Source organism: Danio rerio, chromosome 7, assembly GCF_049306965.1.
Source record: "Danio rerio strain Tuebingen ecotype United States chromosome 7, GRCz12tu, whole genome shotgun sequence".
NCBI lineage: Eukaryota > Metazoa > Chordata > Actinopteri > Cypriniformes > Danionidae > Danio > Danio rerio.
The window spans coordinates 78,169,621-78,188,258 of NC_133182.1; the positions used below are offsets into that span (position 1 = coordinate 78,169,621).

Below are 18,638 nucleotides of genomic sequence, written 5' to 3' on the forward strand. Positions count from 1 at the left end.
TTTAAGAGAGCAAGAAAATGTTTACAGCATTTTCTCTAATATTTTTTTCTTCTGGAGAAAGTCAGATTTGTTTATATTCGGGTAGAATAAAAGCAGTTTTTAATTGTTTTAAAGCCATTTTAAGGTCAATATTATTAGTCCCCTTCAGCAATATTAGTGTTGGATTGTCTCCAGAACAAACCACTGTTATACAATGACTTGCCTAATTACCCTAACTATACCCTAATTACCCTAGTGTAGCCATTTATTTTGTAATGAAGACAAATGCATTATATTTGACTGATTTCAGGTGTCAGTGGCAGGTGGAGGCGAACGGAGCCATCTCTCCTGCACTCACGCCATCTCCGTCTCCTCTTCCTCTGACTATCGATGAGGAGCGCGAGTTCACATATCCATCAGATATCCTCGCTCCGCCGCCGGGGCCCATCCCGAGCGCCTGCTGTGAGCTGCCCCGCATTCACTTACCGCAGGGTATCATGGGCCGCCTGAGGGAGCTGTCTGGACGTGCTCGGCCACAGTTTCGCCCCAGCATCAAGTAAGCTTGTGAACAGCAGGCTGCATATGAGGGGACTGTTACTTAAAGTCGCCATGATACAGAGGTCTGTATTGTGGTGTATATTCAATTGAAATGGTCCGAAAAGGAGAAACAATTTAGGGCAGTGCATGATTTTGTTCTTTGGGAACCGATTGGATTGTTGAAAGATGAGCGTTGCTAACAAAATGGAGCATTTAGTGTTGTGAACCACTGCACTAAAGGACTGATAGCCCCGCCCTAAATGACTGATAGACCCTCCTTAAAGGACTGATAGCCACACCCTAAATGACTGATAATCCCACTTTAAAGTACTGATAGCTGCTCCCTAAACGACTGATAGCCACACCCTAAATGACTTATAGCTACTCCCTAAAGGACTGATAGCCCCGCCCTAAATAACTGATAGGCCCGCCCTAAAGGACTGATAGCTGCTCCCTAAAGGACTGTTAGCCCCGCCCTAAATGACTTATAGCCCTGCCCTAAATGACTTACAGCTACTCCCTAAAGGAATGTTAGCCCCGCCCTAAATGACTTATAGCCCTGCCCTAAATGACTTACAGCTACTCCCTAAAGGACTGATAGCCCCGCCCTAAATTACTGATAGGCCCGCCCTAAAGGACTGATAGCTGCTCCCTAAAGGACTGTTAGCCCCGCCCTAAATGACTTGTAGCCCTGCCCTAAATGACTTACAGCTACTCCCTAAAGGACTGATAGCCCCGCCCTAAATTACTGATAGGCCCGCCCTATAGGACTGATAGCCCTGCCCAAAGGACTTATAGCCATGCCCTAAGGGACTGATATCCCCACCCTAAATTACTGATAGGCCCGCCCTAAAGGACTGATAGCTGCTCCCTAAGGGACTGATAGCCCCACCGTAAAGGACTGATAGCCCCGCCCTAAAGAACTAAATAGCCGCAGCCTTAAGGACTGATAGTCGCGGCCCCAATTTCTGTAAGCCCCACCCTAAATGACTGGTAGCCCCGCCCTAAGGGGCTGATAGCCCCGCTCTAAATGACTGATAGCCCCACCCCAAATGACTGATAGCCGCACCTTAAAGTACTGAAAGACCTGCCTTAAAGTACTGATATTCCCGCCCTAAATGACTGATAGCCACACCCCAAATGACTGATAGCTCCACCTTCAAGGCCTGAAAGCTCCACCCTAAAATCATAATTACTCTTAATTTGTTAATTTAATTATTTTTATGTATTAATACATTTGTTATTTAGTATATTATTGTTCTGAAATTTACATTTGTTTCATTTACTTTCTTTTATTTAAAGAGCATTTTTAAGAACAAAACAATCATAACATACATTAAAATATTATTATATAGCAGAATTTGAGTTAGAAAATCAAGCAATTAACTAATCCATAAGATAATGAGCAGGAAATTCTAGATTAAAAAACAGAAATATGAGGAGCATATTTGCTGAATATTTATATTCACATCCTCATAAGTGTGTGTGTGTGTGTGTAATTAACAGTGAACTCTACTGACTGTATTCTTCAATGCGGAAGTGCGCTTGTTTTTGTGATTGTTTTAGGACTTTCGATTCAGCTGCCTATGGCAGAAATGCCTAGGAATAATAAACGGCAGAACATGGTCAACCTACTCGCTCTACAAACAAGTGTGTTCATGACTATACATAAAAAGTGGAATTAATAATATCACTTTGCAACATCAAGCAGCAGAATAAGCTGTTTTTAACAGTCAATAGAAGTGAATGAGACGGGAAGTCTAAAGCCAAAAAAATACCAATGGCTGCTCTGGCTCGTACATGAAGAATGAAGTCAGTAGATTGCGAATTATTTCATCAGAAGTGTAAATTAACTGTGTTTTCGGCTGGTCTTCAGAGAGGTGATCCGTCCAGACGTGATGGAGGAAGTGATTGTGTCGTGTGTGATTAAACACTTGGGTCTGGTGGACGCGCTGCAGTCGCTGGTCAACTTCCAGTACAGAGAATCTCACAGAGAAGAACACAACCTGCTCTGCAAGATCATGGCTGAGACCTTCAAGAAGATCAACGCCATGGAGAGACAGTTACAGGTGTGTGTGTGTGTGTGTTGGATGTAGAGCCTTTAATGAACATACTGCATGATCAGGGGCATAGCAGATGAAAGAGTAATCAGAATGAAATCCCAAACATGGCTAAGCAAAGTTGTAATTGTCATATAGATCAGTTCAGTCGTAAATATTCTCTGAAGGCATTAAAGTATGAAAGTATTGCTATTATAGTCAGCAGCACAATAAGCAAACTAAAAGCCAAACTTTCATGACTAACTTACAGAGCACTGTCTGCTGTTAAAAAATTAGCTTAGAGCACCATCTGCTTTTTAAAACAAGTCTAGAGTGCTGTCTACGATTTTAAAACTAGCCTAAAGTCCCGTCTGCTGTTTAAAACTAGCCTAGAGCATCATCTGCTGTTAAAACACAAGCCTAGAGCGACATCTGCTGTTAAAACACAAGCCTAGAGCTCCATCTGGTGTTAAAACACAAGCCTAGAGCGACATCTGGTGTAAAAAAACAAGCCTAGAGCGACATCTGCTGTTAAAACACAAGCCTTGAGCTCCATCTGGTGTTAAAACACAAGCCTAGAGCGACATCTGCTGGTAAAACACAAGCCTAGAGCGACATCTGCTGTTAAAACACAAGCCTAGAGCTCCATCTGGTGTTAAAACACAAGCCTAGAGCGACATCTGCTGTTAAAACACAAGCCTAGAGCTCCATCTGCTGGTAAAACACAAGCCTAGAGCGACATCTGCTGTTAAAACACAAGCCTAGAGCTCCATCTGGTGTTAAAACACAAGCCTAGAGCGACATCTGGTGTTAAAACACAAGCCTAGAGCGACATCTGCTGTTAAAACACAAGCCTAGAGCTCCATCTGGTGTTAAAACACAAGCCTAGAGCGACATCTGGTGTTAAAACACAAGCCTAGAGCGACATCTGCTGTTAAAACACAAGCCTTGAGCTCCATCTGGTGTTAAAACACAAGCCTAGAGCGACATCTGCTGTCAAAGCACAAGCCTAGAGCCCCACCTGCAGTTATAAAACTACCCTAGAGCGCCATCTGCTGTTTAAAACTAGCCTAGAGCAACATCTGCTGTTAAAACACAAGCCTAGAGCTCCATCTGCTGGTAAAACACAAGCCTAGAGCGACATCTGCTGTTAAAGCACAAGCCTAGAGCACCATCTGCAGTTATAAAACTACCCTAGAGCACCATCTGCTGTTTAAAACTAGCCTAGAGCAACATCTGCTGTTAAAACACAAGCCTAGAGCATCATCTGCTGCTATAAAACTACCCTAGAGCACCATCTGCTGTTTAAAACTAGCCTAGAGCAACATCTGCTGTTAAAACACAAGCCTAGAGCAACGTCTCCTGTTAAAACACAAGCCTAGAGCGCCATATGTGGTTATAAAACTACCCTAGAGCGTCATCTGCTGTTAAAACACAAGCCTAGAGCGCCATCTGCTGTTTAAACTAGAATGGAGTGAAATCTGCTGTTAAACACTAGCCTAGAGCATCATCTGCTGTTAATAATGTATGCCATTATAATGATATAGGTTGCTATCAGACTCTGCAAACAGTTTAATTGCGCTACGTCACTGTGTTAAAGATGACGAGGAGAATCATTATATGTGTGTGTGTGTGTGTGTGTGTGTGTGTGTGTGTTTCAGAGCGTGGCTGAGCTGGAGCAGAAGTGGCAGAATGAAGTAGATGAAGCTCAGCAGGGAAAACTGGAGAACAACACTCCTTTCTTCCACGATTATCACTTCTTTGAGGTGAGGAATGAGACACAATTCACAGCTTTGTGAACAGAAACAGACTTTAGCTTTTAAAAAGACACGCCAGAATAAGTATATTTCTGTAAAGCACGGCAAAATAGGATTGAAACCATTATTTAAAATGCAACACATTAAGTAATGTCGTAAAGTAAAGTAAAAATTTGGTTGATAATAAAATATTTGCTAGTAGGACTCAACACTTGTGAGCACTCACTCCAATGGGTTTGCGCAGCTCTCAGTCCCGCCCACACTCGTCAGCCCTACCAAGCTGACCAATCACAAAGCTTGCGCTACGCGTCATTGCGACATGTAGTTGCATTTTTTGAGAGGTGCGCGTCAGCATCAGCGATGGCCAGGGCGAGGACTACGCAGAGGCTGTGCCTGACCATACGCGCACGCTTGATGCAGAAGTATAAATCAGCCTCAACTTAGGCACAAACTGTAAAGGCTCCGCCCTCTTCTTGAAAAGGGGTGGGGCCAGCTGCTCCTTTGAAGCACTTTTTTTGGTTTATATGCAGTTGGTTTGTTTTGTGACTCACAGAATAAAATGAAGGAGCTGGAGCTTCTCTGTTCGCTAAAGGAGGTTCCTCTGGACTGCACTGATCCAGAAAACGCTGTGATGGCTTTGAGGTTTGAAATGCAAATGATACAAATTGAATAATTAGAATAAATCAGTTTGGGGTCAAAGAGATTAATATAATATGAAAAAAGATTTTTTTTTTTCACTCATATTTTCCAGATTACTGAACTTTTGAATATTAGTGTTTGTGTTATTGCCGTTTGAATTAATAGTAATGTGTTTTCTTATTTTTTCAGAGAGAAGTTTTTTCATGAGGTGAACTCCACGCTGCAGCAGCAGAGAAGTGTTGTTCCTCTGGCTAAAACCAAAGCGCTTGTGAAGAGTTTGATCAACCGCTCGGAGCTGCTGCTTCATGTCACCATCGCTCCGCAGTGCAAGAGTCTGTCATCAACACCCACAAGCACACCGGGTAACACACACACACACACACACACACACACACACACACACACACACAGTTTAGAATTAAAAACGAGTTTCACCCTCATTTGTTTCACCCTCATTAGAATATTAGATCTGATTGGCCTAGACTTATGCTGTATGTTTTGAACCATAGGTCCGATTTGCATAAGTGAGGTGTCATTTGATTCGTTATCTATTTCTCTATCCATCCATCCATTCATCCATCCATCCATCCATCCATCCATCCACCCAACATTCTCTCCATCTATCTGTCTGTGCGTTCATCTATCTAGTGTTCATTCCTGCTAAAAAGTGTCTGGTTTTAGCGGAAATTCACCCCCCAGGGGGCGCTAATGATGGCTATATAGGGTTAAGGGTTGAGGGTTTGGGGTCATTTAGTGTTGGGGTTTGGTGTTTAGAGTTTAGAATTAGTAGTTTAGGGTTAAGTCGTGCATAGGTATAGGTGTTCTAATGAGTTTCACCCTCATTAGAATATTGTGTCTGATTGGCCTAGACTTATGTGGCTGTATGTCTTGAACCATAGTTCCTCCAGAAATTCATGAAAGAAAAAAAATCTTATTTTTGAGAGTTTTTTTTGCTAAATCTGCAGCATTTCATCATTTTAGCAATTAATGATGAGTAAAATGATGACAGAATTAATATTTTTGGGTGAACTATCCCCTAAAGCTTCCAACTTTTCATTTAACTCATTGATCTCGTATTAATGAAATCCTGGAGGGTCTGTTTGCACATGAACATACAAATGATCTAAATGTTTGTATTATTGCGTGCAGCCTGTAAGTCGGTGTCAGACGCTAAATCGATGGCTCCCGTGGTGAAGCAGCCGGTGTTCCTGCGCAGCATGTCTGCTCCGTCAGATCTGGAAATGATCGCCAGCAGTGATGTGGAGTTCACACACGGAGCGCAAAGGTACTGCTGTTAATAACACTTCTGCAATCAGCAGGTGTGTGTATGTCATTTCTGATTGGCTAAAGATACTATTAATATTGCATAACTGCGTATTGCATACTTTTAATGAATGCATAAATACAATAAATGCATAGAAAATATTTATATGTAAAAAATATTAATTTATTCATTTTGAAATGTATTCATTAAATGCTTTAATAAATTCAGCTTCTGTAATAATATTATTAATACTACAAATAATAATAAACTCTTATGGCAAATTTATTAAAGCCAAGTTTTTTTTTAAGTACAGTTTTAATAATAATAAATTCTTGGTGAGTTTATTAATGCCAAATTATTGTTTATTAAAGTGCAGTTTAACTATACTTACATATTAAAGTATACTTATATATTATTAAAGTATAGTTTAACTACACTTTTAACTATACTTTTAACTTATTATTATTATTATTATTATTATTATTATTATTATTATTATTGAAGCTGATTTTAGTAATGCTTTTAATAAATACATTTGAAAATAAATTAATTATAAAAATCAGTAAAAGTAAAAATCTGTTTGTACATTTAATTGAATTTCATGAATTTATTTATTATTAGATTTTTTATGCATTCATAACTTTGTTTATGTGTTAAATGTGTTTTGACATTATTTTCAAGCATAAAATATTGTAATATCTGCCAGAATAATTTGCATAAGTCATTCAAATTTTGATTTCCTAAAACAATCAAAACTGTGTTGCTGAGATGAGGGAGCACTAGTTGTGAGGTATTTGGTATCATTTGTGGCTCAAAAATGACCCATGGTAGTTTTAATGCTGTGATTAAATAGTTTTTCATATATATATATAACCATTTTTTTGGTTTTGCTTCTATTTATAAATTTACATTGCAATGCACTTATTTATGTTCAAAATATTTCCTCCTCTGCCATTTTTTTTGCAAAATCATACACAATATATCCTCTGTTTCTTTAAAACAGCATTTGCAAAACATATGTTATTGCTCTTTATTGTTCATAAACCAGTTAATTTAATATCAAAGTGCGTAATAGTACACTACTTTTGAATTCATCATTGAATTTTGTGCATAACAATACAGTTAATTGCAGCGATTTATTTGTGATAAAATATTCTAATTGTTGTCAAATAATTGCATCAGATTTATGCTCAAATCTGATTTTACAGTATACTATAATGGCTGTAATATGTCTGTGTGTGTGCTTTGTAGGAGGCGGCAGCACCCCTCCAGCCACCGGAGCAGCTCATTTACACTCCTGCAGTCATTGGTGATTGAAGACAGTAAAGATAAACCCACGTACAGTGTGCTGCTGGGACAACTGTTCGCCTTTATAGGAACCACTCCTGACCAAACCGTAAGATATCACAGCAATGCCTCCAACCACCTAATTCATGTGCATTTTGCAATATCGCATAGGAAAAGGTGTAAAGGGAAAGCCAAGATGTGCATACATTTTGAAAACGCACATAAAGCATACACTCACATATAAGTAGGAGGAACTTTTTATCCGATAAGAATGCATATAAACTATGATGGAAACACATTAATGAATATATTCCCGCACGTGCTTCAAAAAAGTGATGTGATTTTAGTTTTAACAGATCATATTCACTATATGATCTGTATATTCAGAATATTCAAAGCAGTTTTTTTTCAGCACATTGTAAAACATCTGAAATGTTGTTTTGCTCTTTCTAAAATCCCTCAGCTAAAGTCCATCCATCATTACAGTGCTTCAGTATTATTATTATTCCTTCAGAACTGTCTTGAGCATATGTTGGAGCTCCCAAAGAGCGGCTCGTGCCTCCAAAAGCACCGCATTGCATTCATTAGTGCTGTTCACACAGGCGAGGACGTTACGGAATTTTTCCGGAAAGGAGCATTCACACATCCATTCCAAAATAGCGGTAAATTCTGACATCATTAACCAGAAATGAGCTCTAAACGGCTGCGCTTGTATTTGTAAACGTTTGACTACATTACAAACTCTGGATGGATCAGTGTTGTGAACAACTTCGATGAAAACATATAGAGACACACTTTCGCATGTCGAGATGTTCATGATGTGTTTGTGTGTGTGTGCTGGCTCACCAGCTGCTTCATGGGCACACAGCTGGTGAGCTTGAAGGTAAACAAACAACGGCCTGTCATAAGCATATTATCGATAATTATTAACACCGTTGGCATTAAGAAAAAAACATATAAATGTCATCTGACTAATACGGCTGTCACGATCCTCCAAATCCTCGATTCGATTACATTTTCGATTCTAAAGTCACGATTTGATTCAATTTTCGATTATGAATAATTAATTAATTAATGATGAATTAATTATTTGTAGCCTACCGTTTAAACTTCCTGACCTGCATGGTCTTTGCTTTACCCATAAACAAATCATACAGTAAATAGCCCCTTTCACACAGTGATACCGGTAAATATCTGGAAAATTTCCGGAACAACTTTACCGGTATATTGAAAAAAGCGCTGTTCACACAGGCGAGGACGTTACGGAAATTTTCCGGAAAAGAGCATTCACACATCCATTCCAAAATACCGGTAAATTCTGACATCATTCACCACAAATGAGCTTTAAACGGCTGCGCTTGTATTTGTAAACATTTGAGTAAATTACAAACTCTGTGGATGATCAATATTGTGAACAACTTTCGCAGGATCACTTTCTCATGTCGAGATGTTCATAATATGTGCGTGTGCAGGCGCTCATAGGCGCATGCAAAGCTTGAAGGTAAACAAACAACGGCTTATCATAAGCATCTCATCGATGATTATTTACACAGTTGGCATTAAGAAGAACATATAAACGTGATCTGACTAACTTCTAGCAGCTAAATGTGTCTGGAAAAATATTCAAAGGCTTTTATTCTCATAAACCGCGCGGACGTGAATGCGTCTGACTGTTGTGATTGGCTAAAGCAGACGTCTCACGTCAGCACGTTCTAGACGTGCACGCGCTTATTACGGCAATCTTCCTTCTGCATTCACACAGCGCAGCATTCCGGCAAATTGCCGGTAATGTTACAACTTCTCTTTCCGGAAAATAGCCAGAACGAATTTACCGGTATTTTCAAAAAAGGACCTGTTCACACATACAACCTTTCCGGAAAATTGCCGGCAATTTTCTGGAAAGGTCTGTATGTGTGAAAGGGGCTAATGAATAAAGGTAAGTTACACACATAATTACCACCATTTTTTCCCGCTTGGCAAGCCAAGCTAACGTGACATGGGGGCGTGGCAGCATCGACGATTCTATTTTTTGATTCGATAATTGAAGTTGAGCATAAATTTCAATCGATTTCGATTAAAAATCGAAATTGTGACACCCTTACTGACTAACATCTAGCAGCTAAAGGTGTCTGGTAAAATATTCAAAGGCTTTACATAAACCGTGCGGACGTGAATGCGTCTGACTGTTCTGATTGGCTGAAGCAGACGTCTCACGTCAGCACGTTCTAGACGTGCACGCGCTTTTTTTTTTTTTGAAAGGGACTATTGTGTTTCATCTTCTGAGGCGCCACTCATTAATTAGAGAAGTAAAAGCACCACAGTGGCTTCTCCCAACACACTAAACTACACTTCTCTGTCTGATATTTGGCGCCAGTTTATCAGGTAGTGATTATTTTGTTCTCCTTTGTTTCTCTTCGCAAATGTGTTGAGCAATACTCCAGTTTTGCACATAAATCTAATTGACATCTTTGGATGGAAGCACAGCGTTCTGTAACGTGCTGCTTTTAGTGAGGACTGAACCCGGGTCTTTTGGTCTCTTGAGCGGCTGAGCATACTCCTCAACAGATGAACCCAAGAGCAAAAGAGGAGACTTGAGGTATTAGGTTTAGAAAACGATAAACAAATGATCTTTAATAATGAATAAACAAAGAATATTTCATTGAAAAATAGATCACAATGTAAGGCTGCTTTCACATCTGTAGTTCGCTTCATTTGGTCTAGATCAAGGGCAATAAATGATACATTGTTGCATCTTCTGCCGTCTTTGGGTCGTTTTCACACCACACTGCTGGATTTGGTCCGAACCAGTTGAAACGAACCAAAATGCAGTCATCTGACAAAACCCACATCTCTCATTGGCCAGATGTTGTTGAACATATTTCCTAAACTGCTTATTGATTGGTCAGAATTCACGTGCAGGAAAATGCCAATGAACTCTTCCAGGTAAACAAAAGCTTTTACTCTGGAGAGACGACTGTGCTGGCTGATTGTATCCCTGCTTTAGACATACTATACATTAAGGAAAAAAGCGCGGCCTTAGGGATGAGTAAGTTATCCATGTTCTTCACTGAAATGAGTCTCCGTCTGCAGGTGTCGAGCAGCAGTTTTCTGTCCGCAGCTCAGACGCGCTGGAGAAGAGGACGAACACGCAAACAGGCTCTGGTTCACATGCGGGAGCTGCTGACCGCTGCCGTCCGCGTCGGTGGAGTCACTCATCTGGTCGGACCCGTCACTATGGTCCTGCAGGGGGGACCCAGGTACTCTTACACCACCACAACATCACAAATCAGCATTCACTATAGGGCTCACTGTGAGGAAATGCATGCTTTTATTTGAATACAGCGCATCTAAAGTGACCCGTCTAAAGGCATGTCTAATTTCTGTTTCACATAGGTCAAATCTTTTATGATATTACTGTATTTTTTTATTAAATAAATGCAATCTAAGTGTAACTTAGAAAAACACTCATAGTCTAATCATGTGTGTGATATTTTAATGCAATACAGCTAGACTGGCAGATGCTCATATTGTCGATGCGTGCGTGTGTGTGTGTGTTTGAAGGGTGGAGGAGCTCACCTGTGGTGGGATGATGGAGCAGGTGCAGGAGGCGTTTGGAGAGACCATGACGTCAGTGGTGTCTCTGTGTGCCCGATACCCCATCGCCTGTGCCAACAGCATCGGCCTGCTCTGCACCATCCCCTACACCAGGCAAGCACAATGATGCAACACGGGAGAATTCATGAACGGGAGGGAAGAGACATAGCTGACACTGGTGCAGTGGGTCACATGATAATGACTAGTGGAAGATGGAGAACATCCCAATTCCATTCACACTACTCGCATTCATGCTATATAGCACAGGTGTCAAACTCAGTTCCAAAAGGGCCGCAGCTCTGCACAGTTTAGTTCCAACCCTAATTAAACACACCTGATCAAACTAATTGAGTCCTTCAGGCTTGTTTGAAACCTACAGGTAAGTGTGTTGGAGCAGGGCTGGAACTAAACTGTGCAGGGCTTCGGCCCTCCAGGAATTGAGTTTGACACCCCTGCTATATAGAACCTTCATTTCTAGCAATCGTGTAGTTAGTTGAGATCCATATGTGATACATACTTGAGTGGTAGGCCATTTGTTGATTCTCATGTGTTGTTCTCCGCAGGAGTGAGGAGCAGTGTCTGGTGCGCAGCGGTCTGGTTCAGCTCATGGATCGCCTCTGCAGTCTGAGCAGTCAGAGAGACTGCAGCTCCAACGAGAAGCAAACCAAAAAGCAGAAAGTGGCCACCATGGCCTGGGCTGCGTTTCAGGTGCTGGCCAACCGCTGCATTGAGTGGGAGAAAGTCGAAGGTGAGGGACGGGAAGGCCATATGCTGAAATTTCAGCTCTCCGGTGAAACTTGTACTATTTTAAAAAAATTTCTCAAGTGGTGTTTAATAGTGGGAAGGTTTTTTTTACACATAATAGTGCCAATAATGATTTTCTAATTTCATTTATGTGTATTAAATGTCTTTCTCATGATGACAGTGTGTAATATTTTACTATAATTTTGCAAGATCAGTTTAAGGGGCAATTTAAATGCTTAACTAGGCAAGTTAGGAGAATTGGTCATTGGACAACAGTGGTTTGTTCTGTAGAAATGCTCCAAAAAAAATCCTAAGGGGGCTAATAATATTGACCGTAGCAGTTTTTATATTTTTTTAATCCAGCTAAACTAAAAGAAATAAAACTTCTTTTCCAGAAAAAAAAATAGAGTGAAATATATTGTGAAAAATGTCCTTGCTTTGTTAAACATTACTTGATAACTAGATTCTTAAAGTTTGAGCCTGATGGTAGATAGATAGATAGATAGACAGACAGACAGACAGACAGACAGACAGACAGACAGACAGACAGACAGACAGACAGACAGACAGACAGACAGACAGACAGACAGACAGACAGACAGACAGATAGATAGATAGATAGATAGATAGATAGATAGATAGATAGATAGATAGATAGATAGATTAAAGCAGTTTGAAAAAGGATAGATAGATAGATAGATAGATAGATAGATAGATAGATAGACAGACAGACAGACAGACAGACAGACAGACAGACAGACAGACAGACAGACAGACAGACAGACAGACAGACAGATAGATAGATAGATAGATAGATAGATTAAAGCAGTTTGAAAAAGGATAGATAGATAGATAGATAGATAGATAGATAGATAGATAGATAGATAGATAGATAGATAGATAGATAGATAGATAGATAGATAGATAGATAGATAGATAGATAGATAGATAGATAGATAGATAGATAGATAGATAGATAGATAGGTAGGTAGGTAGGTAGGTAGGTAGGTAGGTAGGTAGGTAGGTAGGTAGATAGATAGATAGATAGATAGATAGATAGATAGATAGATAGTTTTAAGGTCACAAAGTTAGATCTAATGTTAAGTCATTGACAGTCTTTTGCAATGGCAGTCTATGGGACAGTTGTTGCTAGGGTGCAGTATCTGGTTGTTATGGTGTGGCTTGAAAGTTAAAAGCTCACCAGGTATTGGTAGTTTGGTAGTCTGAGTTAAATGAGCTCAACCATTAGTGTGTAAGACAGTCTGATGCAGAGTTATGAACTCACAAAGTTTGATCCCATGTTAAGTCAATGAGAGTCTTTTGAATGGAAGTCTATGGGACAGTTTCTAGGGTCCAAAAGTGGTTGCTAGGGCGTGGCCAAAAAGTTAAAAGCTCATCAGTTATTGGCAGTTAGGTAGTCTGAGTTAAATGAGCCCAGTTAGAAGTCTGTGTGACAGTCTGGCACAGAGTTATGAGGTCACAAAGTTTGGTCCAATGTTAAGTCTATGGGATTTTTTTGACGGTCCCGGGATGTTTTTCGGAGAACCGAAAGTCGGATCAGTTGGAAAAGATACACAAGCCAGCATAATTACTTGAAAAAATTATTTAAAAATTTAGGAGGTTAATAATTTAGGAGGTTAATAATATAGGAGGGTAATAATTAACAATATGTTCATAATTTTGTCCTCCACTGTATATTTTGATATATGAATTTTTTATACAATAATGAAATTTGGGATTAAATGGGTTAAATGCACTTTGATTGGCTGTTTATCATTGACATTAATTATATTATGGCAAAGCAAGGATGAGATGTTTTACGGTTGTAGAAGTAATCTGTGAACCCGTTAAACTTCAACTGATGCCAGTGCTGTTGTTGAACAGGAGGCTCCACAGACGCAGTGCATTCAGGGTTGGCTCGACAGGTGTCCAGCCTTCTGACCAATCATCTGGCTCGAGCGACAGACTGCTGTGGAAACCAGGCGGCAGGAAATGATGCGCTGCAGGATGTGCTCAGTTTACTCAACGATCTGTCCAGGTAAAACCTTCTCCGCTGTTGACATACAGACATGAAGAATAGGGTTAGGGTTAGCCATTTTAAGTTAGTTACTTCGTTAAAGTTAATTACTAAATGCATGCAGATATAAGATTTTCAGTGGATTATATCTTTTCACAGTCTTCTGAATAGTGTCCACAGATAAATCTTAATTTCTCTATGCAGGAGTCACATAGGCAAGACCATCCTGAGCCAGCCTGCCTGTGTGTCCAAGCTGCTGTCTCTGCTTCTGGACCAGCGACCGTCGCCCAAACTGGTGCTGATCATCCTGCAGCTGTGCCGCGCCGCGCTGCCCCTCATGAGTGTGGAGGATTGTGGAAATGTAGCGCTGCCGTCCTGGAGCTACTCCACAAACGCACTGGACGCCGAGCAGCAGGACGCCAGCGACCCTGCCTTCCGCATCGCATCTCTGCTGCTCGCCAAACTGGCCGACTATGTGGTGCCAGGTATGAGAGGCAGTAATAGTTAAAACCAAGTGTGTATGAAGTATTGCAGTTATAAAGGCTGCAGTACAGGACTCTTAAAAATTCGGTGTCAGTAAGTTATTTATTTATTTACTTTTTTGTAAAGGCGTCTGTTAGACTCATCAAGGCTGTAATTTGTTTTAACCAAAACTAAAATAATAATAAAAACAATAATCAACCCAAGCTCATTCTGAAAATGTAGCCACGCGGACGTTTCTGGAGATCGCGATTTACGTGGCTTGGGTGTACGTATGGCCGCATTTGTTTTTTTCGAGCAAACGCTACGGGGCGGTGTGACGCCGCTCCTCTTCTTCGTGCTCGCTCACCGGCTGTGACGGCTCACTCACCTCCGTGTGGAGGGCTTTCCCGCCGCAACCAGTTTGTCCGCTTAGCTCGTCGTGTTTCGCTGGTGGAGCGGAGGCCCAAAGGAGGAGAAGCCGGCCGCGGCGACGACCGAGTTCGGGTCCAGGGAAGAGCGGTTTCAGAAATCAGCTAAGATGACAAACAGAATCCAAAAAATAAATGCGAACGAGTTTGTGACGGGGCGAGAATGCGGCCAAATCTGAAAACTCTGTCAAAATCAGACGAGCGCTTTTGCATTTTTTTTTCTGGACAGCTTTTGTAAATCGTCGCTTGGGTTTAGGGAAGAAGGAGGAGGGGGGTGGCTGGGTCGGCCAATCAGCCAATTGGCCAGTCGATCGCTCAGTCATTCAGTCAGTCAGTCGGACAGACGGTCGCTCAACAGCGGCTTTTCGCACGAGAACAGCGCAGCTCCCGAGAGGCGTTCAAGATGCGAAAAAGCACGGCACAGCAGCCTCTCGCGAATTCGCGAAAACAAAAACTGCACAAATACGTACCTCCCGGGGCATATTTTGCGATCCGCGGGGCTACGTTTCCACAATGAGCCTGGGTTGACAATAATACTGTGAAATTTTTAATTATTTAAAAGAGAAAAGGGTGATAATTCAAATGAAATAAAAACTCTGTTTTTATTATGTAAATTAATGTTGCCTTTGATTAGTTACATCAATCCTTGCTAAAGTAATAGTTTCTTTAAACTCTTTCTAACCCCAAAATATCTAAATACAAGTCAATATTTTGTTAACAATTATATTGAATTGCATTAAGTCATTGCATTAATACATATTAATATTAATAAATCGCCTGTGAATTAGAAAAATTCTCACAGGGGTTTTTGTTCACATATATTGTTCATATTCGTTTTGCATTTACTTGCTACTTATAAATAAACTTTATATACTTAAAAATGCGAACATATTAAATAATATGTGTTTATACAGTAGAATTGTTCAATATTAAGTGCCCCCAAGTCAATTCACATGCACTTTAATACTTCATAATGATGATTATTTATCGTACCTTTAATAATAGTGGATCAAATTGTGAACAGAATCATATCAATAACATGCTGTCTACTTAACATTTTTATTGACATGCTTTAATGTTGTATAATGTCCACTCTCAGGCTGTCAGACGTTGCTCTCTCCCAGCGCCTCTGAGCCGGACACCAGTCTGAGCCGAGCCTGTCCCAAGAGCAGCTCTAAGACCGACAGAGATGCCAGCGAGGAGGGCGAAGCGGTGGACGGAAAACTCTCCATATTCATCCATAAGAGAGAAGACCAGTCGTCGCACGAGGTGCTGCAGCCTCTGCTCAGGTAAACACAGGCAATACGACCACAGCCACATTTAGAGAGGACCTATTATGCCCCTTTATACAAGATGTAAACTAATTCTCTAAAGTCCCTAGTGTGTGTGTGTGTGAAGTTTCAGCTCAAAATACCACACAGATAATGGTAATAACTCTCTGAAACTGACCCTTTTAGGATTTGACCCTGATTGTGGCGTTTTGGTGACTGTCGCTTTAAATGCAAATGAGATTTTCAAAAGAGGGCGGAGCTACAAATGCCTCAGCATCGTGGCAAACTCAAAACCAAGACTAACATCTAATGCTAATGAGATGGTCTCTAGTGGGCGGGGCTTATTCAAGTGTGATTATAAAAAATTAAATTATAAAATAGAAGCTGTTCATATTCACACACTGTTTCTACACGGCTGTGTTTAAACCTGCATAATAGGTCCCATTTAGTGCTGTGTCTGAAGCTGCTATGGTTGATTTGTATTTTACGTCACCTTGCAGCAGCTCAGAGGGTCGACCGTTTCGTCTCGGCACTGGAGCCAACATGGAGAAGGTGGTGAAGATGGATCGAGACATGACCAAGGTTAGATCTGATCGGCATTCACTGTTTTTTATGAAGTAAAAGCTGTAAGCCGCCTTTGGACTGCACATGGCATTCTCCCCCTTGTGGCAGTCGCACGGAATTGTCACTGTGGTCAAACGTTTAATCATAAGCTCATTCTTGCGATCTCAGAAAACATAAGTTAAAGATATAAAAAGCCTAATTTATTTATATCATTTAAAATGTCCTTAACTTGGTTGTGTTTTTGGTAGCACTATAATTACACGCTATGACTTATTTATTAAGCATTATCAAATAGTTAATTCATTATCTGTCAAGCATTACTGTACATGAATAAATGTTAGTAAGCCGTTTACACAGTGCATCCGGAAAGTATTGATAGCGCTTCACTTTTTCCACATTTGTTTATGTTACAGCCTTATTCCCAAATAGATTCAATTCATTAATATCCCCAACATTCTACACACAATCCCCCATAATGACAAAGAGTTTTTGAAATTGTTGCAAGTTTATTAGAAAATAAAAAAGCTGTAAAATCACATGTACTTCAGTATTCACAGCGTTTCCTCAATACTTTGTTGATGCACTTTTGTCAGTGATTACAGCCTCAAGTCTTCTTGAATATGACGCCACAAGCTCTGCACACCTGTCTTTGGGAATGTTTGCCTGTTCCTCTTTGCAGTAGCTCTCAAGCTCTATGAGGTTGGATGGGAAGCGACGGTGTACAGCCATTTTCAGATCCCTCCAGAGATGTTCAATAGGATTTAGGTCTGGGCTCTGGCTGGGCCACTCAAAGACATTCACCGAGTCATCCTGAAGCAACTCCATTGATATTTTGGTGGTGTTCTTTGGTTCATTGTCCTGCTGGAAGATGAAGCGTCGCCTCAGTCTGAGGTGGAGAGCACTCTTGTGCAGGTCTTCATTCAGGAGGTCTCTGTACATCGCTGCATTCATCTTTCCCTCTATCCTGACTAGTCTTCCAGGTCCTGCTGCTGAAACACATCCCCACAGCATGATGCCAACACCCCCATGCTGCACTGTAGGGATGCTGTTAGCCTGGGGATCAGCATTGCCTGCTTTTCTCCAAACGTAACGCCTGGCGTTCACTCCAAACAGTTCAGTTTGAGTCTCATCAGAGCAGAGAGTTTAGTTTCTGATGGTATGAGAGTCCTTCAGATGGCAAACTCCAGGCGGGGAGTGTCTACCGTCTGGCTGCTCTACCATACAGGCCTGATTGGTGGATTGCTGCACAGATGGTTGTCCTTCTGTAAGGTTCTCCTCTCTCCACAGAAGAGCTCTGGAGCTCAGACAGAGTGACCATCGGGTTATTAATCACCTGCCTGAGTAAGGCCCTTCTCCCCCGATCACTCAGCTTAGATGGCCGGCCAGCTCTAGGAAGAGTCCTGAAGTTCCAAACATCTTCCACTTGCGGATGATGGAGGCCGCTGTGCTCATTGGAACTTTCAGAGCAGCAGAAATGTTTCTGTAACCTTCCCCAGCCTTGTGCCTCAAGACAATCCTGTCTCGGAGGTCTACAGATGATTCATGCTTGGTTTGTGCTTTGTCATGCACTGTCAACCCTGGGCCCTTATATAGACAGGTGTAGCCTTTTCAGATCATGTCCAATCAGCTGAATTGAGCACAGGTGAACTCCTAAGAAGCTGCTGAAGCATCTCAAGAATGATCAGTGGAAACAGAACGCACCTGAGCTCAATGTAGAGCTTCACGCCAAAGGCTGTGAATAATGATGAACATGAGATTTTACAGGGTTTTTATTTTAATAAATGTGCAACAATTTCAAAAACTCTTTCTTCACTTTGTCATTATGGGGGATTGTGTGCAGAATGTTGAGGAAATCAATCAGTTTTGGAATAAGACTGTAGCATAAACATATGTGGAAAAAGTGAAGCTGAACATTTTCCGGATGCACTGTATATACAGCTACGAATGCTGCATTCCTGACTTATAAGCACTTCTATAATGTATGTAATGATTGTATTTTCATACTCTGTTAATAATTAATTTTTCACTAGTGTTTATAGTTGGTGGTTTTTAAAGG

General features: G+C 40.9%; 1 protein-coding gene across 2 annotated transcripts in view; it reads left to right on the forward strand.

The window, feature by feature from the left end:
• The window catches only part of hectd4 (HECT domain E3 ubiquitin protein ligase 4), a 110,554-nt gene that overhangs the window by 35,473 nt on the left and 56,443 nt on the right, over positions 1–18,638 (forward strand). For both annotated transcript variants that reach the window (XM_009303668.5, XM_009303669.5), the window contains exons 25-38: positions 290–535; positions 2,393–2,585; positions 4,217–4,321; positions 4,866–4,954; positions 5,141–5,313; positions 6,101–6,236; positions 7,467–7,611; positions 10,593–10,759; positions 11,064–11,210; positions 11,660–11,844; positions 13,725–13,878; positions 14,062–14,342; positions 15,847–16,036; positions 16,519–16,600. In XM_009303668.5, coding sequence (XP_009301943.1) covers positions 290–535; positions 2,393–2,585; positions 4,217–4,321; positions 4,866–4,954; positions 5,141–5,313; positions 6,101–6,236; positions 7,467–7,611; positions 10,593–10,759; positions 11,064–11,210; positions 11,660–11,844; positions 13,725–13,878; positions 14,062–14,342; positions 15,847–16,036; positions 16,519–16,600 — 2,293 coding nt within the window. The remainder of the gene's footprint in view (positions 1–289; positions 536–2,392; positions 2,586–4,216; positions 4,322–4,865; positions 4,955–5,140; positions 5,314–6,100; positions 6,237–7,466; positions 7,612–10,592; positions 10,760–11,063; positions 11,211–11,659; positions 11,845–13,724; positions 13,879–14,061; positions 14,343–15,846; positions 16,037–16,518; positions 16,601–18,638) is intronic.